Source organism: Triplophysa rosa, linkage group LG20 (genome assembly GCF_024868665.1).
Source record: "Triplophysa rosa linkage group LG20, Trosa_1v2, whole genome shotgun sequence".
In the NCBI taxonomy this organism is placed as follows: domain Eukaryota; kingdom Metazoa; phylum Chordata; class Actinopteri; order Cypriniformes; family Nemacheilidae; genus Triplophysa; species Triplophysa rosa.
The window spans coordinates 6,908,128-6,931,958 of record NC_079909.1 but is presented as its reverse complement, the minus strand read 5'-3'; the positions used below and the strand labels follow the sequence as shown (position 1 = coordinate 6,931,958).

At 37.8% G+C, this 23,831-nt stretch overlaps 2 protein-coding genes and 1 long non-coding RNA gene across 7 annotated transcripts in view; 1 reads left to right on the top strand and 2 right to left on the bottom strand.

The window, feature by feature from the left end:
- The window catches only part of srpk1b (SRSF protein kinase 1b), a 35,474-nt gene extending 22,661 nt beyond the window's left edge, over window positions 1-12,813 (bottom strand). For 2 of the 4 annotated variants that reach the window (XM_057362883.1, XM_057362885.1), the window contains exon 1: window positions 7,146-7,434. In XM_057362883.1, the coding sequence (XP_057218866.1) occupies window positions 7,146-7,402 (257 nt within the window). In that variant the 5' untranslated portion in view covers window positions 7,403-7,434. Of the gene's footprint in view, window positions 1-7,145; window positions 7,435-11,864; window positions 11,920-12,739 lie in introns of those variants that run through there. The other 2 variants (XM_057362887.1, XM_057362884.1) reach the window with 2 other exon arrangements.
- On the top strand, window positions 1,381-22,468 carry LOC130571730 (uncharacterized). Its single transcript, XR_008965117.1, has 3 exons — window positions 1,381-1,665; window positions 12,771-12,847; window positions 22,238-22,468. It is a non-coding gene; the product is annotated as an uncharacterized LOC130571730 (long non-coding RNA).
- mapk14b (mitogen-activated protein kinase 14b) overlaps window positions 13,788-23,831 on the bottom strand; it is a 29,599-nt gene continuing 19,555 nt past the window's right edge. The window contains exons 6-12 of one of the 2 annotated variants that reach the window (XM_057362889.1): window positions 23,123-23,170; window positions 22,797-22,911; window positions 22,478-22,549; window positions 19,722-19,801; window positions 17,428-17,506; window positions 15,643-15,816; window positions 13,788-15,565 (exon numbers count right to left, since the gene is read on the bottom strand). In XM_057362889.1, the coding sequence (XP_057218872.1) occupies window positions 15,498-15,565; window positions 15,643-15,816; window positions 17,428-17,506; window positions 19,722-19,801; window positions 22,478-22,549; window positions 22,797-22,911; window positions 23,123-23,170 (636 nt within the window). In that variant the 3' untranslated portion in view covers window positions 13,788-15,497. Of the gene's footprint in view, window positions 15,566-15,642; window positions 15,817-17,427; window positions 17,507-18,284; window positions 18,365-19,721; window positions 19,802-22,477; window positions 22,550-22,796; window positions 22,912-23,122; window positions 23,171-23,831 lie in introns of both variants that reach the window. The other variant, XM_057362888.1, reaches the window with a different exon arrangement.

The window sequence follows — 23,831 nt, the reverse complement described above, 5'->3', positions numbered from 1 at the left end:
TATTTTGAAAAATGTTGTTAACCAGCACCCATTGACTTGCATTGGTCTTGTGTCCATACAATAGAAGTGAATGGGTGCCGCCGCTGTTCGGTTACCATCATTCTTCATGAACAAAGATAGTCATAGAGGTTTGACATGACAAGAGGGTGAGTAAATTATGACAGAATTGTCATTTTTGGGTGAATTATCCCTTTAAAAAGCAAAACTCAGATGAAGAAACCGATCAAAACGGGGTAAAATGGCAAAAAAAAATGTGAAAAGAGGTCAAAATAGGTAACAAGAGCATGATGCACACCCTCTCCTCATTCCATCATTAGAAACCTTAAATCATCCAATAGATGGAGACATGTAGGTGGAAAACACTGATATGAACTGATATAAAATAAATGAAAGAAGGAAACACAGTAGGCTCTCGATGAGTCAGAAATCACAGAGGACAACCACAGACTGATCTGACGCTGTTAGTTAAAACACCAGCTGAACGTCTCATGCAATTACGCAAACATAAACAGCAGAAACAATTACGGCATGCATAACTCTTATAAAGACACATTCTGCTGCTCCCGCAGTAGGACATCATCACATATCATGCACTTAACGGTCTGCTTGTTACCTAGCAACTACGAAACCTTTGGCAACAGAAGAAAGTTATAGTGTTTCTATGATTGACATGGCTTAAAACAGTCCTTCATAATGATGTTATATGTATTTATGTTTACATATATTTATATAAGCATTGACTTCACTCCATCACTGATGTGCTTAAGAATAAATTACGTAACATAGGCAAAATCAACTGAAAAATAAAACCTAAAATATTAATCCATACTTTTTAAATTCACGAACATGCAATTAATTCATAATGAAAGTATTTAAATAAAGTATTGGCACGGTGGAGCTGGGGTCGAGCTAGTCTCGCGTACCCAGCGTTTCCAAAAACGTGACACTGTTACTGGCTGTTTGACATATAAATATGAAACGGACAATCCATGTGTTTCGATCAGCTCCCTTGCTCCCGAGATCGTGAATCAGTATATCGTGTACACGGGTCCAGAGGTTGCGCTAGACTTTTATATTGTCAAGTCATTTTGACGGACAGGCTCGTAAAAGATTCTTCATAATCAATTATTACCCGTCGTGGTAATTAGCATGTTCGTGACGTCATCAAGCTGTACTTGCGTTTACTCACGGAACTTGCTGAATTTTAATACAACTGAATGCCCAATAAAGCAGTTGTTGTTTATATTCATTTAAATATTATTTAATGTTTCTGTTGTCAGACATAAAATAATAATTACAGACAAATGTTTCATATGTCCAGTCCAGTCAGTCACAATGACAGGTGCTTGTAAATAGTGTTTTGTACTCACTCACAAGTAAGCTGCGGTTTGGTCATGAATGTGCCGCTTCTGCCGCTCACTGAACAGAGAAGACGCAGAGAGAGACATTTTTCCACTCACTGAAAGCTAAGGTTTATCCAAAAAGATGCTAGTCGCTTTTCTGAAGGAAAAAACTCCAAACTGTGTGTATGCGTGCACGCGACGTGGGGTCTGTGACAGATGCATCTGCACCGCGAGTGTCCGCTGACCGCACGCATTGAACCCCGTGATCTGAAAGGATTGAAAACGGATGCAGACATCGCTTTATTTCTTCTGAACAGAATAGGTAAGACATTTCGACATTTCAATAGATAACACAAAAACCGTAGCGCACTTGTTAAGTCCTATTTGCACGGGATTAGTATTATCTGGGGACCTCGTGTGATTTAGAAATTACCTCCCCATGTCTGTATTTCATGTGGCGCACTCGCACGGGATAAGTGAAGCCTAGGGATGTAACGATTCACCGTGAGCCGGTTGAAAAATTATATTATGAGCCGGTTATAATGAGCGACGATTCAAATCGGTTGAGGCTTGAACTGAATCGCAATACATTTTTTGAACAGCAGGGGCCGCTATTTTAACTGCAAACCTAAACGTGGACATGCTGATATTTCTTAAATGCAAAAAAATCCAAGAAAAGCACAGACAGTATTAGTTTGTTTATATTAAAGAGACTTTTTCTATTATTAATTTGTTATAAAATTGCAGTTTAGTTTTGTTATTTGAAATAAAACATTATTTTATCATACAAAGAAACGTGAAGCATTTAAGAAATAATGCAAGGGACGTTGTTCATTTCTAATTTGTTTCAACTCATTTTTTCAAAATAAATCGTGAGTAAATCGTGAATAAATCGCATCGTGAGATCAGAATCGTGAATCGCATCGCATCGTGAGCTGAGTGAATCTTACATCCCTAGTGAAGCCTGTGATTTTACTCAAAATTACGGACTTATTTTCCGGGAAATTATGGCAAGGCTTCAGCGTATAGTTACCTATAGTTATAGTACCTACCGATACGATAAATTACCGATTACCATTCTTGGCACCACACTAGCATAATGACGGATCCATTGTAATATTTTACAAAATATACTGTCGTGTTCACGTGCGTGTTTGTTTACATTAAAACGAATGTCATTAACATTAGCCGGTCATGCTGTCTCTGTCATCAGTTTTCGATTCAACACACGCACGCACGCACGCACGCACGCACGCACGCACGCACGCACACACACAATACTCACAAATGCTTATCCATAGTTACAATAATAAAATGTAAACATTTCTGCGTGTATTTTTGTCACTATGTTATAACTTCTTAAGCTAACGTTAATAAGCTACTAATGTTAGCGCGCTCTCAGCCCTGTCTGCAAAAATACTAATGCTCACCATTAAATGCAGCATATAGTTAATAAATTAATTACTTTTTAACATCATGTTTACTGCAACTGGCTCTACCTTGTCATTGTGAAACTTTTAAACCCCCATCTGATGTATTTCGCTCCGTGCAGGCTGTGGTCTCGCGTCTCCAAACCATAAACTGTATAGCTCCAAACCAAACAGGCTGTCTTTATTTCCACCTCTAGAGGTCGCCGTTTTACATTATACTCAGAACTCTCCACCTGCGAATCACAGTAGAGCTTTCCCTGCTGCATCTGGATCAAACACAACCAGGAAAAACTATCGGTGGGGATTATTGCCGATAGCCGATAGTTCAAATTATCGTTATCGGTGCCGATTAATCGGCAAAAAGATGAATCGGTCGACCTCTAGTTGGCAGGTATGGATATGACCCAGCACACGAAATAATATCAAAACACTTCAACACAGCCTCTTTATTTGCACTATTTGGGTCTGTTTATGTTCTTATTTGTTTCGTGTTGTATCATCTGCCATGTTATCTGTTATGTTTATTATGCGCTACTGATGTACAGTGAAGATTCTCACCAGTGCACTGTTACAGGCCAAACGTGACATACGACTAAATACATCAGATTCATCCGCACAGTTGAGCAGTGCCGAATCACAACTCACGTAGAGAAAATCCTCCGCACATCACTTGCAGTAGCAATTACAAACTGAGATGGCGACAAAAAAGAGGACATTCTTACGGACTGCCACTTTAATCGTATTTGTTTGTGTAATACATATTATTTTGCTCTCAGTACAAAGAACAAAATGTGTTCTAGTATACCTGTGTGAGGCCAAATAAAAAAGATATAACTAATAATATAAAGGAACTAGATTGTATACAAGTAACTGTATCAGAACAAACATTTCTTTCTAAAAGATTTACGGTTATGGCACATGCTGACAAATACAAGTGCATCTGACAGTGATTAAATGGCTGAAGGTCATCCCATCCAGCAGCTTTACTGTCACGAGCACCACTGACTGCATGATGATGAACTCAACTTTGCTGCACCACTGTCTTATGTCAACACTCAATGAAAATAAATTTCTTCTTGTCGCCTTCAGTGTGAAAACCCCTTCATTGCCTATCTATGAACCGACTAGTCATTCTGCTGAAGGGTCCACATCAGTGAGCTGTTGAAGAGATTTGTGAGGACTGGATAGTTTCTCTATTTGCAGGCACAGAGCGCTCTAGCAGAGTTGTAGCTGGCTTCAGCTTCTGACAAATCTGTTTTGTCAGCTTGCTCGCTTCGGTAGAACGATCTGATCTTAGTAGTGTCAGAGTTGTACACCATTTGTTTTTTATTTAATAAACGACATTCCTAGAATGCAAAACATCTAAGTACAGTTTAAAGTGCCAGTGTTTTGTGATACCTTTCAAAAGACGAGCATTTTCTTTCTTTCATTCACCAATTTTTCTTTCTTTTTTGACACATTATCTGAGCTTTGGTTGGTAGCAAGCATGTTTTGTCTGATTTAATACAATTTGTATAACTTTAACTACAAATAACATGGTTAAACTGTTGTTACTGTAATGAAACAATGGTATATTTGTGGTTACAGTACTTCACTTCAAATGCCATAGGTACATAGGTATGGTTGCTATAGTAAAAATATGGTATAAAGGGCTTTTATTGAGATATCAGCAGATCACAAGTTAACACATGCACATTTCTGAAAATATGCACACAGGAATTGATAAGAGGAATTGATATTTTAATTTAATATCAAGTATCCAATTCCTAACCTTTCAATTCCAATTCCATAATTGGTTTTCGATTCCCAACCCTAGCCCTGATGCATGCTTTATTTTGATAGGAGTAAAATGTTTTGAAGCTATTGCTGCGTTTTCGAGTTTCAAAATTGTAGTAGACCAATGTATCACCATCAACAATATTCGGCTGCCATATAACAAATTAGCACTTTGTTCCTGAATAAAAGTTATAATAATTCATTATTAGTAGTAAATCTTTATGTCACTGGCTTTTTTGTTAATATCTAACCAATAAGAAGCCAGTTCTTGTCAACACAGTATTTAAAGGGATACTTCACCCAAAAATAATAATTCTGTCATCATTTACTCACCTTCGAGTTGTTCCAAATCTGTATCAATTTCTTTGTTCTGATGAACACAGAGAAAGATATTTGGAAGAATGCTTAAAACCAAACAGTTCTTGGACCCCATTAACTACCATAGTAGGAAAATTACTTTACTTTTTTTTGTTCTGTTGAACACAAAAGAAGACATTTTGAAGAATGTAGGACAGCAAACAGTTCTGGGGCACTTATGACAACCATCGTCATTTTTCCTACAATGGTAGTTAATGGGGTCCAAGAACTGTTTGGTTACAAGCATTCTTCCAAAAATCTTTCTCCGTGTTCCAACCAAACAAAGAAACTCATATAGGTTTGGAACAACTAGAGAGTGAGTAATTCATGGCAGAATTTTCATTTTTGGGTGAACAATCCCTTTCAGCATTTAAAAGGTGCAGTGTTTTCACCATTTTCTGAAAGGTGATATAAACAAATTCAACCAAAACTGAACATTGTATCTCCAACACTTAATCAAAATAAAAGCTGGGTTGTGTAAGGTGGATGAGATACAAACATAGTGTGGCAAGTAATAATAATACTACGCCTGGATTCATGTATATTTCTATAATTCAGTAACAGATGTATTTAACGGTGTTCCTGTACACAACAAAAGCAATATAATGTATGAACTGTGAAATCCACCAAGTCTGTTTTAATGCTAAACACACACGCTGCAAACTAAACACAATGTGTACCTAAAGGATAAATTCATTTATTACATTTGTGTTATCTCGGACACACTGCTTTCCCAATATAAGCGTTAACATGCAATCTGAGAAAGCACTCAAAAAAACACAAATGCAGCAACTACAACGGCTAACGCCAACAAAGACTTAGGTCTTCAAATTATTTTCATCAAGTGCTATTTCTTCATTTTGAGCCCTGTTAAACACAAGATCAACAATCACAATTAATTACCCAACAAACATAGATCTTCCACTGGCCGCATATTTAAATCCTGAACTGTGTGTGATCCCTTGACACTCTTAACATCATCATGGGTAAATAATGAGATGAGAGTCAGCTATTATGATACAGCATAACTTCATACCGCAATGCAAATCCAGAGACAGTAGAGCGTACTATCAGTGCCTCTCCGCAGTGCACTGAACAACTGAAGCTTCTGTTTAAGAATGTGAAGGCGTCACATTAGGACTGAAGCTGTGGAATTAACTCAAATACAGTGAGCTGCAGTTTTCTCTGCACATCAAGAGACCTGCTAGATTAAACCTGCTCAGTTATGCAATATGTACCACCAAGAACATGAAATCTAAAGACAGAGAGCGAGAGATAGGTTATAACAGGTCATTATGACAGGACATCAGTCTCTGCTGACGTGGTGTATGTGGGTTTCATAGGAAAAAATGAATTTTACAACTAAGGGGTGTGGTGTGCTCGCACAGGAAGCCTTCTCACGTGTCTTATAAAACAGCATACATGTACATTAATCCATCAAAGTGACTCTTTCTTCTGCAAAACAAAAAAGATGATATTTTGCAAAACGTCTCAGTGGATTTGTGTTCATACAATGGAAGTTAATGGGGACCAATGTCGTTCTTCAAAATATCTTCTTTTGTGTTCCGAGGAAGAAAGTCATACAGGTTTGGAATGACACGAGGATGACTAAATGATGATAAAAAAAACATTTTTGGATGAACTGCCCCTTTTAAAACAGCTAACAGGCCAATAGTGCATCCGTATGCCGCTCGGCTCCCCAAAACTCTGTGACCTGATTTGTTTTCACACAGCCGGTGCAGAGAACCACTCACTCTGCAATCCGCAGTCCCCCAGACCCCCATGCTGCAGTTGTGGAGGATACAGCTTACATAATGCTCAACCTCACAAAAACCCCACTGCAGCTAAAATTGTGACCGTCGCCCTTTCATTTTCCAGCGCTGCACATACTGTAGTGATAGACGGAGTCAATACACCTGGGGCTCTAACTTCACAACTCAGCAAACACACTCAGGGAACCTTTGCATGACAGAAACGAGCAATCAACAAAGTTGCATGCGCCCACATACATGCAAGACAAATGCATCTGCAGCCTCAACTCACACGCACATACCCGAAAGTGGCCTCACATACCCTACAACTCCAAAATGCATCTAAGTTGCAGCACTCTGCGCGATCGCATCACCTGCCTGATTAAAAATGAATCAAACATCAATAAGTCAGCGACGCCACCTCATTTTCCACTCCACACACACACACACACACACACACACACACACACACACACAGTGGGACTCACTTGCACCTCAGACCGCTGGCGAGTTTCACCACGGCTGTGTTGAGCGAAACGATCCAGTCAAAAAGCCACATGGCAGAGGAAGACAGCACGAGGCAGAATGCTGCAGTGCCAGCCAGAGTTGAACCGCAGATGAGACTTCTTTCTTCTCTCCCATAGAAAGCGCCCGCCTGCTCTGAGCTCAGCGGCCGCCTCAGCTCTACTGATCCAGCATTTGCGAGCCAGAAAACTAGGCAGCACGGGAGGGAGGGGAAGGGCATCAGAAAGAGGAGGGGGTAATAAGCGAGTACAAACTCGCTCCTGCCAAGCGTGGTGTGGCATAAAGGCACACAGCGGGAGGACAGGACACTTTATGACAGGACGTCGAGAAGCTCACGGAAAACGTGTGATGATCATGTACACCTCAAAATGGTGCTGGCCATCTATCGTGTTGTATTTCAAGGACACAGGCAGACCCTAGAGGGCATGTTGCTTTCTGCCTTCACCTGAGCGGTCTCCATATAAAAGTGTGCTTAAGAGACAGGATGAGGCACATCGGGCTCGATGGCTGTCACAAAGCGCTCTTACGTAACAGATCTCTTCAGGGCAGATGTGCGGTCGTCCAGTATTTAAAAGAGAACTCGTGGAACGCCCTGTTTTTTACCTAGCGCCATTGATCAGCATGCATCCAGCATTTTAGGCTGAATATTTGATACAGACTCTTATGACTTTTATGTTTTTTTACTTATGTTTTTTACTGATATAATAAATGAAAAATGATGATGTGATGTGATATACCGAGCAGAGACGAGGGAATGGGATCGAGATATATGGCAGGCATTTTGCATGCCGATTAAAGTGTGTTCATCTATCAAGCCTACTTCTATTCATTTCTCCAGCATCAATTGCATTTCATATACCATTCCAGCTGTTTATATCTGTGCATGGCATTGCATTTGTTTTTACAAGCTTTTTTTATCTTATTTTACAAAAGAATACAATTCGCACGGGATTAGTATTACCTGAGGACCTCTAGTCATTTGTAATAATTGCAGAGGTTGTCTGTGATCTTAATCCCGTGTGAATTGGCCATGTCTGTCATTTGTAAAGTAAAAATTCCCCCGCAAATTACTTACTATATTTCGCCGAACACCGGGGTGCTGTGATAATATTAGTGTAGTATGAATACACGTGCATTGAGAGGGGGTCCTACCAATCACAACAGCCTGAGAAGCGGAAGCTCGCTGATATGGTGTAAGTGGGACATCTTCAGACACGCTCTAAGCGGTGAACCAATCACGACAGACTGGGTCACTTTTACCAATCAGAGCGTTTCGGAAAGAGGGACTTTATAGAAACCGGAAAAATCTGATCGTTTTGTGAGAAGAGGGACAGTGGTGAACATTATACTAGATAAATGTGAAATATAAAGCGTTTTTTGAAACTAGAAACACGAACATCCATTGTTAAACACCCAAAAAACAAAAACAGCCAAAGAAGGGTACCTTTAAAATACAGTAAATTCCGAGAGTAAACAAGTACAGCGTGATGATGTCACGAACATGCTAATTACCACATAATGCCACCTAGCACCATAGTGACGGGTAATAATAGATTATTACAATTTTTTTATAAGCCTGCATGTCCAACAAAAAAGTCTAGCGCAACCTCTGACCGTACAACTATATACACTGGGGTGTAACGATCGCGATGCAAAAATGTCACGATGCGCATCATAGAGAGATGGGGATATTTTACGGTATGTTTAATTCTATTCGTTCAGTGGTCAAGACGCTACCTACTCTGCGCCAGCGGTATGCGGTATAGAGAGAGAAGCACAAGACACAATCTGTGTCTCCAAGTGGTTTACAAAGCGTCATATTTTCCTTCACAATCGCCGTTAAAACACAGCAAACTTGAAGCGTGACTGCAGGCCAGTCACCCCGAAACTCATTACAAAGGAGCACAAACGTTTTTAAACACCAATGTTAATTTATCCGCTAACGTGAGCTGCTGCATAACGTGATATGCAACATAAAGCCAAAAGAAACCAGTGCTGTTCCGATCAGAGAAGTGATGAAGTGAGTCGTATATTAAAAGATCGACTGACATGCTAAAAAACAAGTATATGATCTGCATGATTGAAGAAATGTAATACAGTTTATGTAATATGTCTTTTTGAAAGATATTTCTCATTCATTACTGTCTCAAGCAAAGACAGCGCAGCTTCAAAGAGACACAAGCCAATAGCGCTTGAGTGTGAGCTCTGTCAGAGCGTTTCATTGGTTGAATGTACTGAATGAACACGCCCTTCACTGAACGAACGAGTCAATTGAGTCAAAATGAAACTGAATGAACTGCTACATGTCGTTCATGGTCTAATATTCTCTGTGTTGTAACAATGCATATCCAGTAGTTACTCAACTTTTCTGAAAAATAAAGGTAATGACCTGGTTTAATTTAATTCCAAGGTAAAGTAAATTATGTCAAAACAGTTCAATCTTTGTATGGAACATTTAATTACACCAATTAAATGAGTTAATCCAGGTAGATTTTAGTAGATTAATATAATGTAGATTTCGTCGACTAAAAATAGACTAAAACTATGAAAAATTGGGATGACTAAAACGAAATTGCATTATAGTCAAAAGACTATGACTAAAACTAAATCAAAATTTGCTGTCAAAATTGACACTGATCTTAATTCTAATTTCAGTTAAGCCTTAAAATGTTAAAATTCTTTATTAAGTTGTATGTGCAACAAAATAAGTTACTGAAATTGTTACAATTTTGAAAATAAATGTTATTTGAATTTCAGTTTCATTTTTAAATTTTGTTCAAAATATCGAGATGTGTATCGTATCGTGAACCCAGCATCGAGATATGTACCGAATCGTGAGCTGAGTGTATCGTTACACCCCTAATATACACAACTCAAAAACATTAAGGGAACACCTGATCATCATCACAGCATAACACAAGTCAGTTAACCTTCAGGAATGTCAATCAACCCGGTAAGGACGCGATTGTGAACCATTTTCACTTGTTTTGGTGCAAATAAAAGTGACAACAGGTACACAGGAGAGGCAACAGCAAGGGTGGTCTGGGGAGAACCATCCTCAGAGGGTCTTACAGACCTCCACGCGTTATGAAGTATTGGGATGAAATCCTCAGATCTATTGTCAGATCTTAATGCTGGTGCATGATAATGCCCGACCTCATGTGGCCAGAGTCTGTAGGCAGTTTCTGGATGATGAAGGCATTGATGCCATTGACTGGCCCTCGCGTTCCCCAGACCTAAATTCAGTTGAGAACCTCTGGGATCTCATGTATCCGAAGCCGTCAAGTAGCACCATAGACTGTCCAGGAGCTCACTTATGATCCAGATATGGGTGGAGATCCCCCAGGACACCATGTGCCGTCTCATCAGGAGTATGCCCAGACATTGCTGGAAGTTTATACGGGCACGTAGGGCCATGCACAATACTGACTAACATGATGAGTTACTGTGATGAAATTCAATCAAGTTGAATCAGCCAGTATTATCTCAACAGTGATTACTGTAATTCCTGCCCTGAATGAGTTTAGGATTTTGGCTTTCATTGACCATTGTCACATTATTTTGTTTTCAGAACATTATGCAAAGTATATAAGTATATAAGAGTTTTAACCTGGATATTTCGTTCATTGAGATCTAAACAGTGTGATTTAGGTGTTCCCTTATTTTTTTTTGAGCAATGTATATACAGTACAAACTATACGCAAAGCCTTGCCATCATATCCGGGAAATAAATCTGCAAATTTGAGTAAAATCACAGGCTTCACTTATCCCGTGCGAATGTGCCACATGAAATACAGATGTGGGGAGGTCATTTCTTAATCACACGATGTTCCCAGATAATACTAATCCTGTGCAAATAGGGCTGTAGTCAATGTAGAAAAGGCTGTGTACATTTGCAAATACTGTGCAAGGAAAGGACCTATGTTCAGAAATGCCACAAAGCTACAGCAGCATACAGCCAAGTGCCCAAGGTACATTTTTCCATCTACATTCAGGAAAGAAGGGGTTGCCCTTTTGCAACCCTACAACCTACTAAGGAACCACCCATCAGTAAGACACTGTGCCTTCAACCCAAATGCCCAATTATGCTTATGTTTACTCTCTGCCAAAATGTTAAAGATTTCCAGATGACAATTTAAAGTGATGGTTCATCCAAAAATTAAAATTCTGTCATTTTCTCACCCTCTTGTCATTTCAAACATTTATGACTTTCCTCTGCAGAACACAAAAGAAGATATTTTGAAGAAAGTTGATAAGTGAACATCACTGGCCCCCATTCACTTCTATTGTATGGCCACAAAACCAATGTAAGTGAATGCCAGTTAATAACATTCTTCAAAATATCTTCATTTGTGTTCTTGTTTGAAATGACAAGAGGGTGAGTAAATGAAGACAATTTTTGTATTTGTGTCAACACTTTAAGATATAATAACACTGTCACTGACACAAAAATACAGAATTCTATATAAATCAGGATAAAACCCATCCTGAAAACAAACCTGAATTGTACACTGAACAAAAAAGTTGTCATTTTAGTAATATTTCAAACACAGGTGCTAGACATCATGTATGGTGAACTCAGGTTACTTGACTCTTTTTGAGAGATGAATGACAAAAACTGTCCAAATCGACCTGAATTTACCTTACATATTCGGCCATAAAATACAGGGGAAAAAACTTACTTCTTGCCAGGTTTCTTGGGCCTGGTCCTTTTCTTCCTAGCCTGAAGTGCAAGTACTGTCAGACAACAGATATAAACGTGTTAAATTGTGCACTTTTGACAAGAGAAAGCATTTTTGTAATCCTGTATGTCATCAAGTATATTAGAGCTGACATTAGCTTTTCTTTAGTTTGTGAAAACCAGGATTAGCATTTTTATTTTAGCTGTAAATCCCTTGCCATGGTAACTACATATTGATTGTTTCTACAAAACTCCTTAAAACCGTCAACGTGACTTTAGTCACAAACTGACCCATATTATTTCATTATTTACAGTGGAAACACTAACTGTACCGATGACGATATTATAACGGAAATGGTTAACGTTACCATAGTAATTTCCTGCATTTTTCTCACGCAGTTCTTTGAAAGCTTACATGTTTGTGCTTCTGTCACACACTACAGCAAGAACAGGTTTACAACTACAAAACAATTCTCGTCTTTCTTGTTTTTTTATTCACAGCTGAACCAAAACAAGTGAAAGTTCAGCTAGCAGAAGCCCACACGAGGCAAATGATGACTTTAAACTACAACACAAAATGCGATAAAAACGGCAAAATTGTTAGATGTAGACGGTGAATGTTTCATGTTTGTAAAATGGTGCAAAATAAACAGGTGTTCAAGTAAAGCTAGCGCTACCTCACCACCGTTATATTAGCACGAGCTAAACACACATGGGCTTTTGTCTTCATTTTCACACACTGGCAGATCTCAAATCGCGTATATCAGGGTAAGTATATTATTTACGCGTCAGTGTGACGCTCATTCGTGTTGCTGTATGTGTTGTTTGTACAAATGTGTGGCGGAGGACAGTAGTTAATGTAGTTTTGTTGCTCACCTTTCCTTTCCATGCTGCACCGGCTGCTAAGCGCTCACAATCACGCACAAGCGTGCAACGGTCGGCGCATGCGCACGAAACTTCCCCAAACAACAGAACAACAGAATGGTACTGTATCACACCCACATAAACACATAAATCATGCATGTCAATGTTTCTCTGTGGCTATAAAATACAGAAATTACAATCTCAAACACTGTAATACAGGATTTAAAATGCTTTTCAACGAGATTTTTCTGAAGGCACGATAACACTTTTCATGTTTTCAACATTTTGCTTTGTCAATGTGGTATATTTACCCATCATCCAAAAGAAACTTACGACATCATTTATTTCCTTATGATCAAAAACAGTGCAAAGCTACTTCTTAACTAGAAATCATAATCTTGTAATAAACAAATAAAAAGTAAAACTATATGAGAATACATTTAGGCAAAGTTCGGAGAACAGTAGGCCTATTTTTCATAAATGTCAGTCTGTCATATGCGTCTTATTTGTAATTTTAGCAAAACCAGTGTTTTGTTATCATTTTTGTATTTTAGTTGTATTTTTTAGTTTTTCACATTTTTTATGTTTTTAATTTAATTGAACATTATTTAAATACCAGTGTTGGTAAACATCGTTGATTTATCTATATTTAAAGGCACATTTCACCCAAAAATGAAAATTCTGTCATGAATTACTCAACCTCAAGTTGTTCCGAACCTGTATAAATGTATTTTGGAACACTTTGAGGGCGAGTAATTTATGACAGAATTTTCATTTTTGGGTGAAATGTGCCTTTAAGAAACAGACATTGTGAATTAACAGTACATGCAGTCGTAATATTATAAAATTATAAGATCATTATGTTTTCTAGGGACAATACCGACAAACCACTGTTGCTTTTTGACAGAGATGTCTACAAAAACTCGACGTTTTGAGTGTGCGGTATATGAGAAAAATGACCACTTGAGGGCAGTATCATCTTAAACATTCGCTTGAATTGACGCCACCATTTATAATAATCTGATTCACTCCATACACACGAGTAAGATCAAAGAATGAATGTTGTGAAAAATAATTGCCTTTATTTCTGTATAGCAGTGGTTGACCACATACCACATAACTTATGAGTGAATGATGAAAAACTGGTTATTTGCACAAAAGAGAGGTATGGTGACCTCTTTTCAACGAAAAAAATCAACTCATGCAACAAAACACAATATAAACCATACTGAATGGCTTTCGCTGCACTTTCATCTATTTGCTGATTGACACGTTTGGTGATTTTCCACTCCGAAAACCTCAAATGTGTATACAAACAGAAACACACCCTTCACATATAATACATGCTTACACTAAAAACATAGCTGAATAAAATTGAGTGATAATATACAGTGGAAAAGAAGACACTTTATATAATCTTAAACAACCAAACTGATACAATAAGTTAGATGCCGGCTCTGATTGACAACACATTTCCTAGTGTGGGATGTTAACATAAGATCATCATGCTCCTATAACAGAAGTATTGGCTCAGGTTCGGTCACTGTTTACAAACTTAGCATATTTTCAAAGGTAAACCATAAACCAGGGAGCTGTTTGGCTGTGAACCATAATGCAACTGTTCAGATAATATAGACTTCCTGTTAAAACCATGACCTCTTTTAACTAATTTCCATAAATAATAAATTAATGAAAAAGAATGAAGAGAGAGAAGCTATACTCTAGTCTTGCTAGAGGATCAGCTGCTTTAGAACAGCGTGCATTTCAATAAGAAAAACATCAGGCAGATACGGGATGAATCTCAAAAACGTGTGAAGAACAGGTCACATTTCAAACAAAAAAATCAAAGGAAAGAAACAAATATCATTTTGCATTGAGAAAACGAAGTCTATTTCCATTTGCGTCACGCAAAAAATGTTTTTTCCTTTTTTTTCTAAATTTGTGACTAACATGCTCCTGGCACGTTTTGAGAGATTCAACCCCAAGAGGAATTGCAAATACTTCCCAATACAATCATTTTAAGCCTGTCTGACCTCCATTTAAGTGATTTTCTCTTAATATTTTACAAGATATTTCATAATTTGCAAGCGATATTTATTACTATTCCTGTCATATATTAATATCGATGACAGAGATCACCGCATGTGTTTACATTCTACAAAGAGCTAAATAGTAATTACATTCTCTGGATCTGATTGGATTTAGTTGCTTTCTTTGCTATTTATAATAAAGGTCACATTCTGTGATGCTGTGCTTCTCTGCAAAACTGTTGCACGTCATTCTTTATTTACACCTGTGCCCTTTTATTTACATAATGTATCTCAAACTTAGTATTGTGACAGTACTCGAGTTTATCTGTCCTTTAGCATTAGACTACAAGCAAAGATTAAGGGAACATGTTTAGCTTTACTAGAGATAGAATGCCAAACAAAAGCATAATAATCTGGTCGGTTCATTTGAATTGAATACACTTTGTTCCAGAAAATGAATTAAGCATTCTGGCCACGGAAACCAATTTTGTGTTAATTTATGGGGAAAAAGAAAAGCTGGGCATGGAAACGTAGCACAAAGCATCAATTTCTGTGTCCCTTTTTGCAATTCAAGCGCAGAGAAGTTGGCATGTGTGTGTTTTTCTTTCCCTCATTTGACAGTGAGTTTACAAAGGCATGGATAAGCAGTCTCAGAGAACGCAGGAAGCCAGCAGTTGATGATGGCAGGCACTTAAATGTCATTTCCCATTCGGATGAAAGTCTAGAGAGTCCACCAGCCCTCACGACTCCATCTCGTCCCCGTCGAACATGGGAGGCTCGAAACTGATCACCTCCTCATACGTCAGACCTGCGGATCGAGACGGTCACCATTAAACTCACTATGCAGCACTTCTCAAGAAACAAAATTTCAGTCCACAATCTTACGTTTCCACTCATCGATCTCCAGCTCGCGACTCTCAAAGCTCTGGTCGTAGGGTTCTGCCTCAGGCTCGTCGTCTGGGTCGTGGTACTGGGCGAAGTAGCTGTGGGCAAGAGCTTCTGACGCAGTGATCCGTTTATCTGTATCCAGAACCAGCATCTTCTCCAGCAGGTCGACAGCTGAAACAAAGCAAATACAAGCTTTTTATAAAACTTTTTTATTTTATTTATAAAACAAAAGATAACTTGATAATGCTTTCACAATAACAACTCTTTAGATGAGTGGTTCTCAAAAGGGGGGCCCAGCTGACTTCCAAGGAGGCCTTAAAATGACTAATATTTTAAAATTAGACAAAATAAGCATTGAAATACGTTGAAAAAAATATTTTTTCATTATTATTTGGCTGTTTTTATAATTAATAAACGGTTTTGCAGTTAATGTCAAGCTCAAAAATATTTTATCTGGAAGAAATTTTGTCAATGCAATGCTTGATCAATTGCTTTAGATCAAGCAAAACCATATATATTAGAGATGCACAGATAAATCGGCCAATAATCAGTATCGGTTGATAAAAGCTGGAAAAAATGTTGGTGATGATCAGGGCCGTTATATCATAGATACGGTATATCATACATGGGAAATGTTAAGAAACATCACCAGTTTGATGTTCAAGATTAATAGTTATTATATGAATTAATTACACTCAGAGAGTTAAGAAATATGAATACAATCTTTAGAATCTGTATCGGTAGATATCACTCTGAATAATCGGTATCGGTGGAAATGCAGCTCTATATAGTTTCTTTTATAAATCAGCAATAGTGTCTGACAAAAAATGCCTTTAGTTATGTTGTGTTGTCAGCAGGGCCGGCCCAAGCCTTTACAGGGCCCTAAGCAGAATTTTATTTGGGGGTGCCCCTGTGCCCCCAATACAATCGACTATTGTTATTATTAATAGACAAATTGCACACAATTATTCTTAACCTTATCCCAAAATAAAACGCTGAATTGACAGATAATTATAAATGACACGAATCACGTAAATTACATATTTTTCATCTAAATCAGCATTTTGTTGTTTGCATCAGGGAATACTGTCGGATGTTCAACATTTCTATCGTTAAACACGATGTCAATTATTAAATGTTTTTAGTCACAGTACATCGTGTGTTGCACAGCACTCTTTCATATTTTAAACTGAAGCGTCTTGCTGAACAGCTGAAGACGTGACAGTAGCTCCATCTTCTGTGATTTGATTGGTCACTGCTCGGCTCTGTAACCTGTAACTGGCCACCTCACTCATTTTGATATTGCAATGTTGCTTTTAGTCAGTAATTTAAAAATAAATTAAATTAAATAAAAAAAAATAGTGGGTATGGCCCTATGTTAGAAAATGGATGCGTGTCGTGAACATGTCACAAAGCTTTCATGTGCTCTTGGGGGCCCCCCTAGTGGCGGCGAGGCCCAAAGCAGCTGCTTGGTTGCCAGTGAATTTTATTTGCAAATGTGTGCTGATGACTTTGACTTTTATTTATGTAAATAAATTCCAGTCAATCTTTAAACAAAAACTTGGCATGAGGATGCTAAATTACAATTACTTCTAAGAAGTTCAAATGTGTTCTCTTGAAGTAAAGTTGTTATGTGGCATGTTTGTTTGTGGGTTGATTATGTCATCATTGGCTTCAAATTGGAAAAGAGGGCCAGATCTAAGAGTAGTTCATAGACAACAGCACCCCCGCAGGTGAAAAATGGTATCAATACACTGAGGTGGTGTGGGAAAGATTTGTTACCTAATGGGTTTGCACCAATAAACACATCTGCGAAGTTCCGCTTGGGCATGTGTGGTAAGGAGTTGATGTAGTTTCTCGCCTGTTGACAAACAAAAAGTATTTGATGTGGAATCATGTAGAAAGAAAGAGACAGGAGATGAATAGTTTAGAATACATCACGGTTTAGAATCAAGATTAGTGCCAGATTAAAAAGGTGAAAAAGGATCCTGATATACATTGTCCCCCAAAGAGTATTTGGGCATTTAAAGGCACTTAAAGGGGAAGTTCACCCAAAAATAAAAGTGATCTGGTCATTTACTCACCGTCATGACATTCTAAACCTGTCTGACTTTTTCTTCTGCAGAACACGACAGAAGATATTTTGAAGAACGTTGGTGACCAAACAACATTGGCCTCCCAATGACTTCCATTGTATGGACACAACACCATTGAGACATTTATCAAAATATCTTCTTTTGTGTTCCACAGAAGAAAGACTCACATACAGGTTTTGAACTACATGAGGGTGAATAAATCACAAAACTTTTATTTTGGGGGGAAAATACATATTTTTGTATGTCATTAAATGGCTTATTTGCCTTTTTTTGTTTCATGTTAGAGCTTAAGCAGTCCACACTGCCCGTGTTTAAGATAAGTGCTGGCATTCATCTCAAAGCTCAGCTTTGCAGTGTACTGTGGCAATGTGGTGGCATTAGGTCAGAGATGTGTAGCACACAAGAAGCAGACAGTAGTTTAGAAAGAGCTGGAGGAACAGCAGATTGGGAGGGACTGTGAAAAAATCTTAAAAGACAACTAGAAGAGATCCAACAGTTCTGGGTCAGTGGTCTCAGAGCATCCAGACGTGGCTCCTCTCTCACCTCATGACTGGGCATCCTGCTTATTAGAGAGGCCGGTGGGGTTCCTGTCAGACGCATTATCTGCTGAAGCTGGTTTATATCTTGGGGAACCCAGGTCAAGGGCCTTAGCATTAAAACAATGCACTCCTTTTGAGCGTTTCAACAATCAGTAAAGCTGCCACAACATTTTCAGAGATCATTTGGTTTAATGTTGTGGCAGGGAAGGTAAAACAGAGAAGGACAGGGACAAGACAGGAAGAGGAAATGGTTTTACATTGTAAGGTTTAGGCAGATTCATTGTGACTATGCACACTTTTGAAAACGCTGAACAGGTTGCCCTATAGGTACAAATCACTGCAGTTTACAAGCAAAATGTTCACTTACTGGTGTTAAAAGTTTTGAATTTACCAATAAAGATTTTAATATTAAGGAAAAAATAAGATTTGAATTTAAAATGAATCTCCAAATAATGTCTAGGTTTTTAAAAAATTGAAACGGGTCTACAATAGAGTTATTATAGTTTTGTTTCAGTTTAATTGTAGTTTTAATATTTATAAAATTTTATTTTAACAATGTTCATTTTATGTTAATTTTAGTTGATGTTTTAGCAATTTTTGTCATTATTTTTAATGTTGCTATATAATTTAATGCATTTATTTATATTTTCATTAAGACCAATATTTATTCAAATGTATTTGATTACAATTACATATATTTTTTTTACAGTTTTTATAAACTATACAAGAGAGTTATAGTTTTATTTTTGTTTAATTGGAGTTTAAATAATATTTAACATTTTTTATTATAATAATGTTTATTTTATATTCATTTTAATTTATTTTTTGGCAGTTTTTCGTCATTAATTTTCACGTTGCTATATAACTGAATTTAATTTATTAATTTATTATATATTTATTTAAATTGATTTGATTTCCATTTAAAGACTTTTTAAAATAATTTTTATAAACTATAACCAAAATAGTTGTACTACAAAACATCTGCTGCACTTTGTACCTGTGGCAACGTATTCCACATTTTACAAAACACAAGTTACATTTTCCCCATGAGACCAGAAAGGTTAGATAAGACAGAAACCCATGCATTCCATTCCATTAGTCCAGGGTTAAGAACAAAATAAAGAAACAGGAAGTGTAACGGGAGGTGCGCGACCCAGGAGATCCGCACACAGCAACAGGATCGCATGGAGCATTTGTACACGCTGGTATGAGGGGGCAGATCTTCAGCAGGACCTTGCAAATTCATCTGCCAGCTATCTGACTAATACTGACTATTTTAAGGTGCTCATTGCATAACAAGCAAACACGAGCAAGTCCATGCCAGCAAAAAAGGAAGGAAACAAGCTGTGAAATAAAAACTATGTGTGATTGGAGTGACCGAGGCAAGCGGAACCGATGGCCGGGCCGTTATTGCAAAACTCAGGCAGAACAGAAAACTCACAGACTCGGAAGAGATTTTCATCAAGAGCTCTGGCCCTGGAGTCCCGACGAGCATCATGATCAGCTTCAACTGATCAATATCTTTCAGAGCAAAATAAAGGAAAACGCAGGGAATGGGGTGACTATGAAAGCAGGTACTGGAGGGAGGGGAAAAACAGAAACAATAATAAAACAAAGGATAAACAGAATGGCAAAATGTAACAAAAGACGACATGATGGTCCAAAGCTAGCATTTTATTTCTATCCTTTCTATATGTAAACAGTTCAAGGTGCTGCGCTGTTATCCATCAACCCTGTTTCCATTCCGAAGGCATTACAACATTCACGCTCAGCAGATAAAGCTACAGGTTAGAACAGCACAACAAACACACTTACCTGACATAAAAATAGATCAGATAGAAAAACAAACTATGTATAAGTTAATGCATGAGCATGATATGGTTCGAGTCAGTCACCCAAAATACAAGCGTGACATTATTAGGTGAAAAGAGCCATCCAAAAGCCTTATGGATTATGTCACACCCTTAGCAGTAAAACTAGTCAAATTTGACCTCATTCATTTTTAATACGCTGTACTGGTTAATCTGGAAATGATTCATTCTGTACATGATTCATCCGAGCACGATATTCAAACAGTAAGTATTAAATGGCTCTGCCTCTGAACAACTTTTCAACACCTGACAAAAGCTGCTCAGCTACTGGGTAATGTTAACCCATTTACATCAGAAAACTGTTGTTGGTAATGCACTCATAAAAATAAAAGGGTTTCAAATGGATTGAAATGAACATGAGTATTATTCACATGTGATCCATAATAAAGCAACAGAGCAGCTTTAAGACAAGTGCATAGTGACTTGTTTTCAAATCTGGACGCTGTGAGTGTTATAAGAAAGCAGAAACAATCAGGATAGTGAAGGTTAGTGATGGGCAGAGGAGGGTAAAGGAGTAGAGACTTCGTGCATGCAAATCTGTTAGAAACATTCAAAGCATTGGGAAGCCGACGAAGACCATACACATGCACACTTCAATACAACAAACCATACAGATGCACACAGCAACCAATAATATCTTGAATAAACATCTTGGAACATCACCAACTTGAAGTTTATGCATTTTAAACAAAAAGTTGATCTTTTTGTCATTATTGTGTTTATCTATTTGTCATTATCTGTCATTATTTATCTTCATGCTTTTGCAAACCCAAAAGACTCCTTTTCCCGTGTAATGTGATGATGTTTTTGCCCATGCCGAGACTGTTAACTGTTAACGGACCAAAAAAGATCGATAAAAATAGTACACGAGAATGATGACAAAAGGCTGTGTGCTGTAGTTATGCTGACCAAAAAGTGGCACATAACACACACACACACTTTTAAAGGGGTCATATGTCACGGCTAAAAAAAATATTATCGTTTGTTTTAGATGTAATGCAATGTGTATACACGATTTAAGGTTCAAAAACGCTGTCTTTTTCACATACCGTGCATGTTTGTATCTCCTCTTTGCCCCGCCTCTCTGAAACGCGCAGATTTTTTACAAAACTCATTGCTCTGAAAAGCGAGGTGTGCTATGATTGGCCAGTTAACCAGTGCGTAGTGATTGGTCGAATACTGCAAGCGTGTGACGGAAATGTAACGCCTCTTACCATATTTGGAACATCAGGTTCCAAAGCAATTGTACTGACAGGTACGCCCACCTTACTCGCGTATACATTTGGGCGGTCTTAGTCAAATCAAACCACGAACTGACGTAGATTTGTGGGGATGTGGTTACACGAGGCGTTTCAGGCAGGTATGGGTGAGCATTCGTGTTTAGATAGAATGCATCTTTTGTTCCGACACTTTAATTTTTGCTATTGTACGTGTCTAATACATGCATGGGCAACTTATAACACACCAAAGACACAGAAAAACACGTATTCGCACCATATGACCCCTTTAAATATCATTCATATGTCATTCAAATAATTTCAACCCAGCAAACAGGGAAGATTTTTAGAACTCTGACTAACGTTCTATAAACGTTTTCTTAAAGTTCTTGCAGTAACGCAAACAAGTGCTTTTACAATATTGTCATTACTAAACGTTATAAATACGTTATTCTAACATTATTAGTACAACATTTAAAACATTCAGAATGTATCTTTTCGTAACTGAATGGGAATGTTAGCAAAACTACCCAGCTATTTTGTTAGCTGGAAAAACCCAGAAGTAAATAAGAGATGATGTCGTATAACATGCAGAAACGTCCAATAAAAGGCAAATGCGCTCAGAAAAAAATGTATCTGGACGTTTTAGAAGCAAACTAAGCTAATCTCTTCAACCACAGATCAAATTTACTCTCTCAAAATCCCAAGACTCTATTTGACGTGTCCTGCATTCTGTATTTTTCAATACACTTTTATTCAAGAACCCCCTGCAACACAACAGAAGCGAGAATGTGTCTTTTCCCTGAGCGGTGTGCGACGAGGCCAGAGTTGTGCTTTTGACAGAGTAAAGATCATGTTTTTGTCAACAGGACCACCAGGCAGCGTGACTCATGAGGAGGCAGTGGACCTGACACTGGCTGTCTCATTTCCCTCGGGATCCCTGCCTCTGTCAATTCATGGATCTGGCTGACACGCGTGGGTGTCTTCATTCACACTTGTGGATCGGGGGGCGGCTCGGGCAGCATATGCTAAAAAACACCAGACAGCAGAGGGTCTTTCCAGAAAGAGACAGATTGTGGGCACCGTTTGAATTGAGGGGTAAAGGATACGGTCAGTGCCGGGAAACAGGGTCCGTCCTGTAAGGAGCTCGGCCATTATGCAGCCCACCGACCAGATGTCCACTGACATAAAAAAACAAGAACACATTTAATATACTATCTGGTCTTGTTGCAGGCTATTTCTTCTTTTCATTATCAAATGTCAAAAATGTTTAACAATTGACATTTTATAATTATATGTTGCAGTTATAGCTTTTGTTAAACCAGCATGGGCGGTAAAAATCTTAACTGATACCACAGCCCACTTTCATGATCCACTCCAAATAAATAAAATCAAGTTCCACCCTAAACATTCCGTTTCAATCCCAACCTGTCATGTTGTAGTGCATCCAGTTGAGCATGATTTCAGGGGCGCGGTACCACCGGGTGGCCACGTATCCAGTCATCTCGTCATCGGTAAGCCGGGCAAGCCCAAAGTCCAAAATCTGAGCGCAGATATCAAATCAAGCATTAGTCATAAACTAGATTAAATTTATCAGTGCTCATATTACCCCATGTGCCTCTGTTTGTTTGCATGACTATAAAGCAAGTGTTGGTCAACAGAGGATAATAATAACAGGTGTGACTGTGGAAAAAGCATCAGATGGTGGTAGTTGTCTGAGCAAACAGAGCAGTCTCAGATAAATATGTACTCACTTTAAGCTCACAGTCTTCATTGACAGCCAAGTTACTGGGTTTAAGATCCTGGACAGAAAGAAAACATGGACACATCAGTGGACGGTGGCTTATTTTTACACCAATTGTAAAATATGGATGTGACAAGAATTTAGTCATATTAAACTATTTTCATTTGTTTTGTTGAACCACGAAAAATGCACAATATGACAAGGCATGCCACTATAATAGATAAACCTTTCTTAAATATATAATATTTTATATTAGGGCTATCAAATAAATTAATCATGATTAATCGCATCCTGAAAAAAAGTTTGTGTTTACATAATATAAGTCTGTGCATATTACATTTTTATTTATAACCCATTAACATCAGATTTAGGAAAGTTTACATGCATTTAATTATATTTACCAACAATTTAAATTATATATAAATGTTTATTAATTTTGATATTTTGCATTTTTCTAAAATATATGCATGTATGTGTATGTGTTTATAAATTCAAAATGAATATGCACAGCACACAGACACAAACTTTTTTTCTGGATGCGATTAATCGCGAATAATCGTTTTGACAGCCCTATTTCACATCTTTTATTTATCGTAAATTACAACATGGGAAAATGTTTCTTAAAACTTCTAAAATAATAGTATACAATTAATACACTAGTTAACGTTTTGTGAATATTTCAATGTCTTAAATTTTTTTATTAAATTAACTTTTGTAAA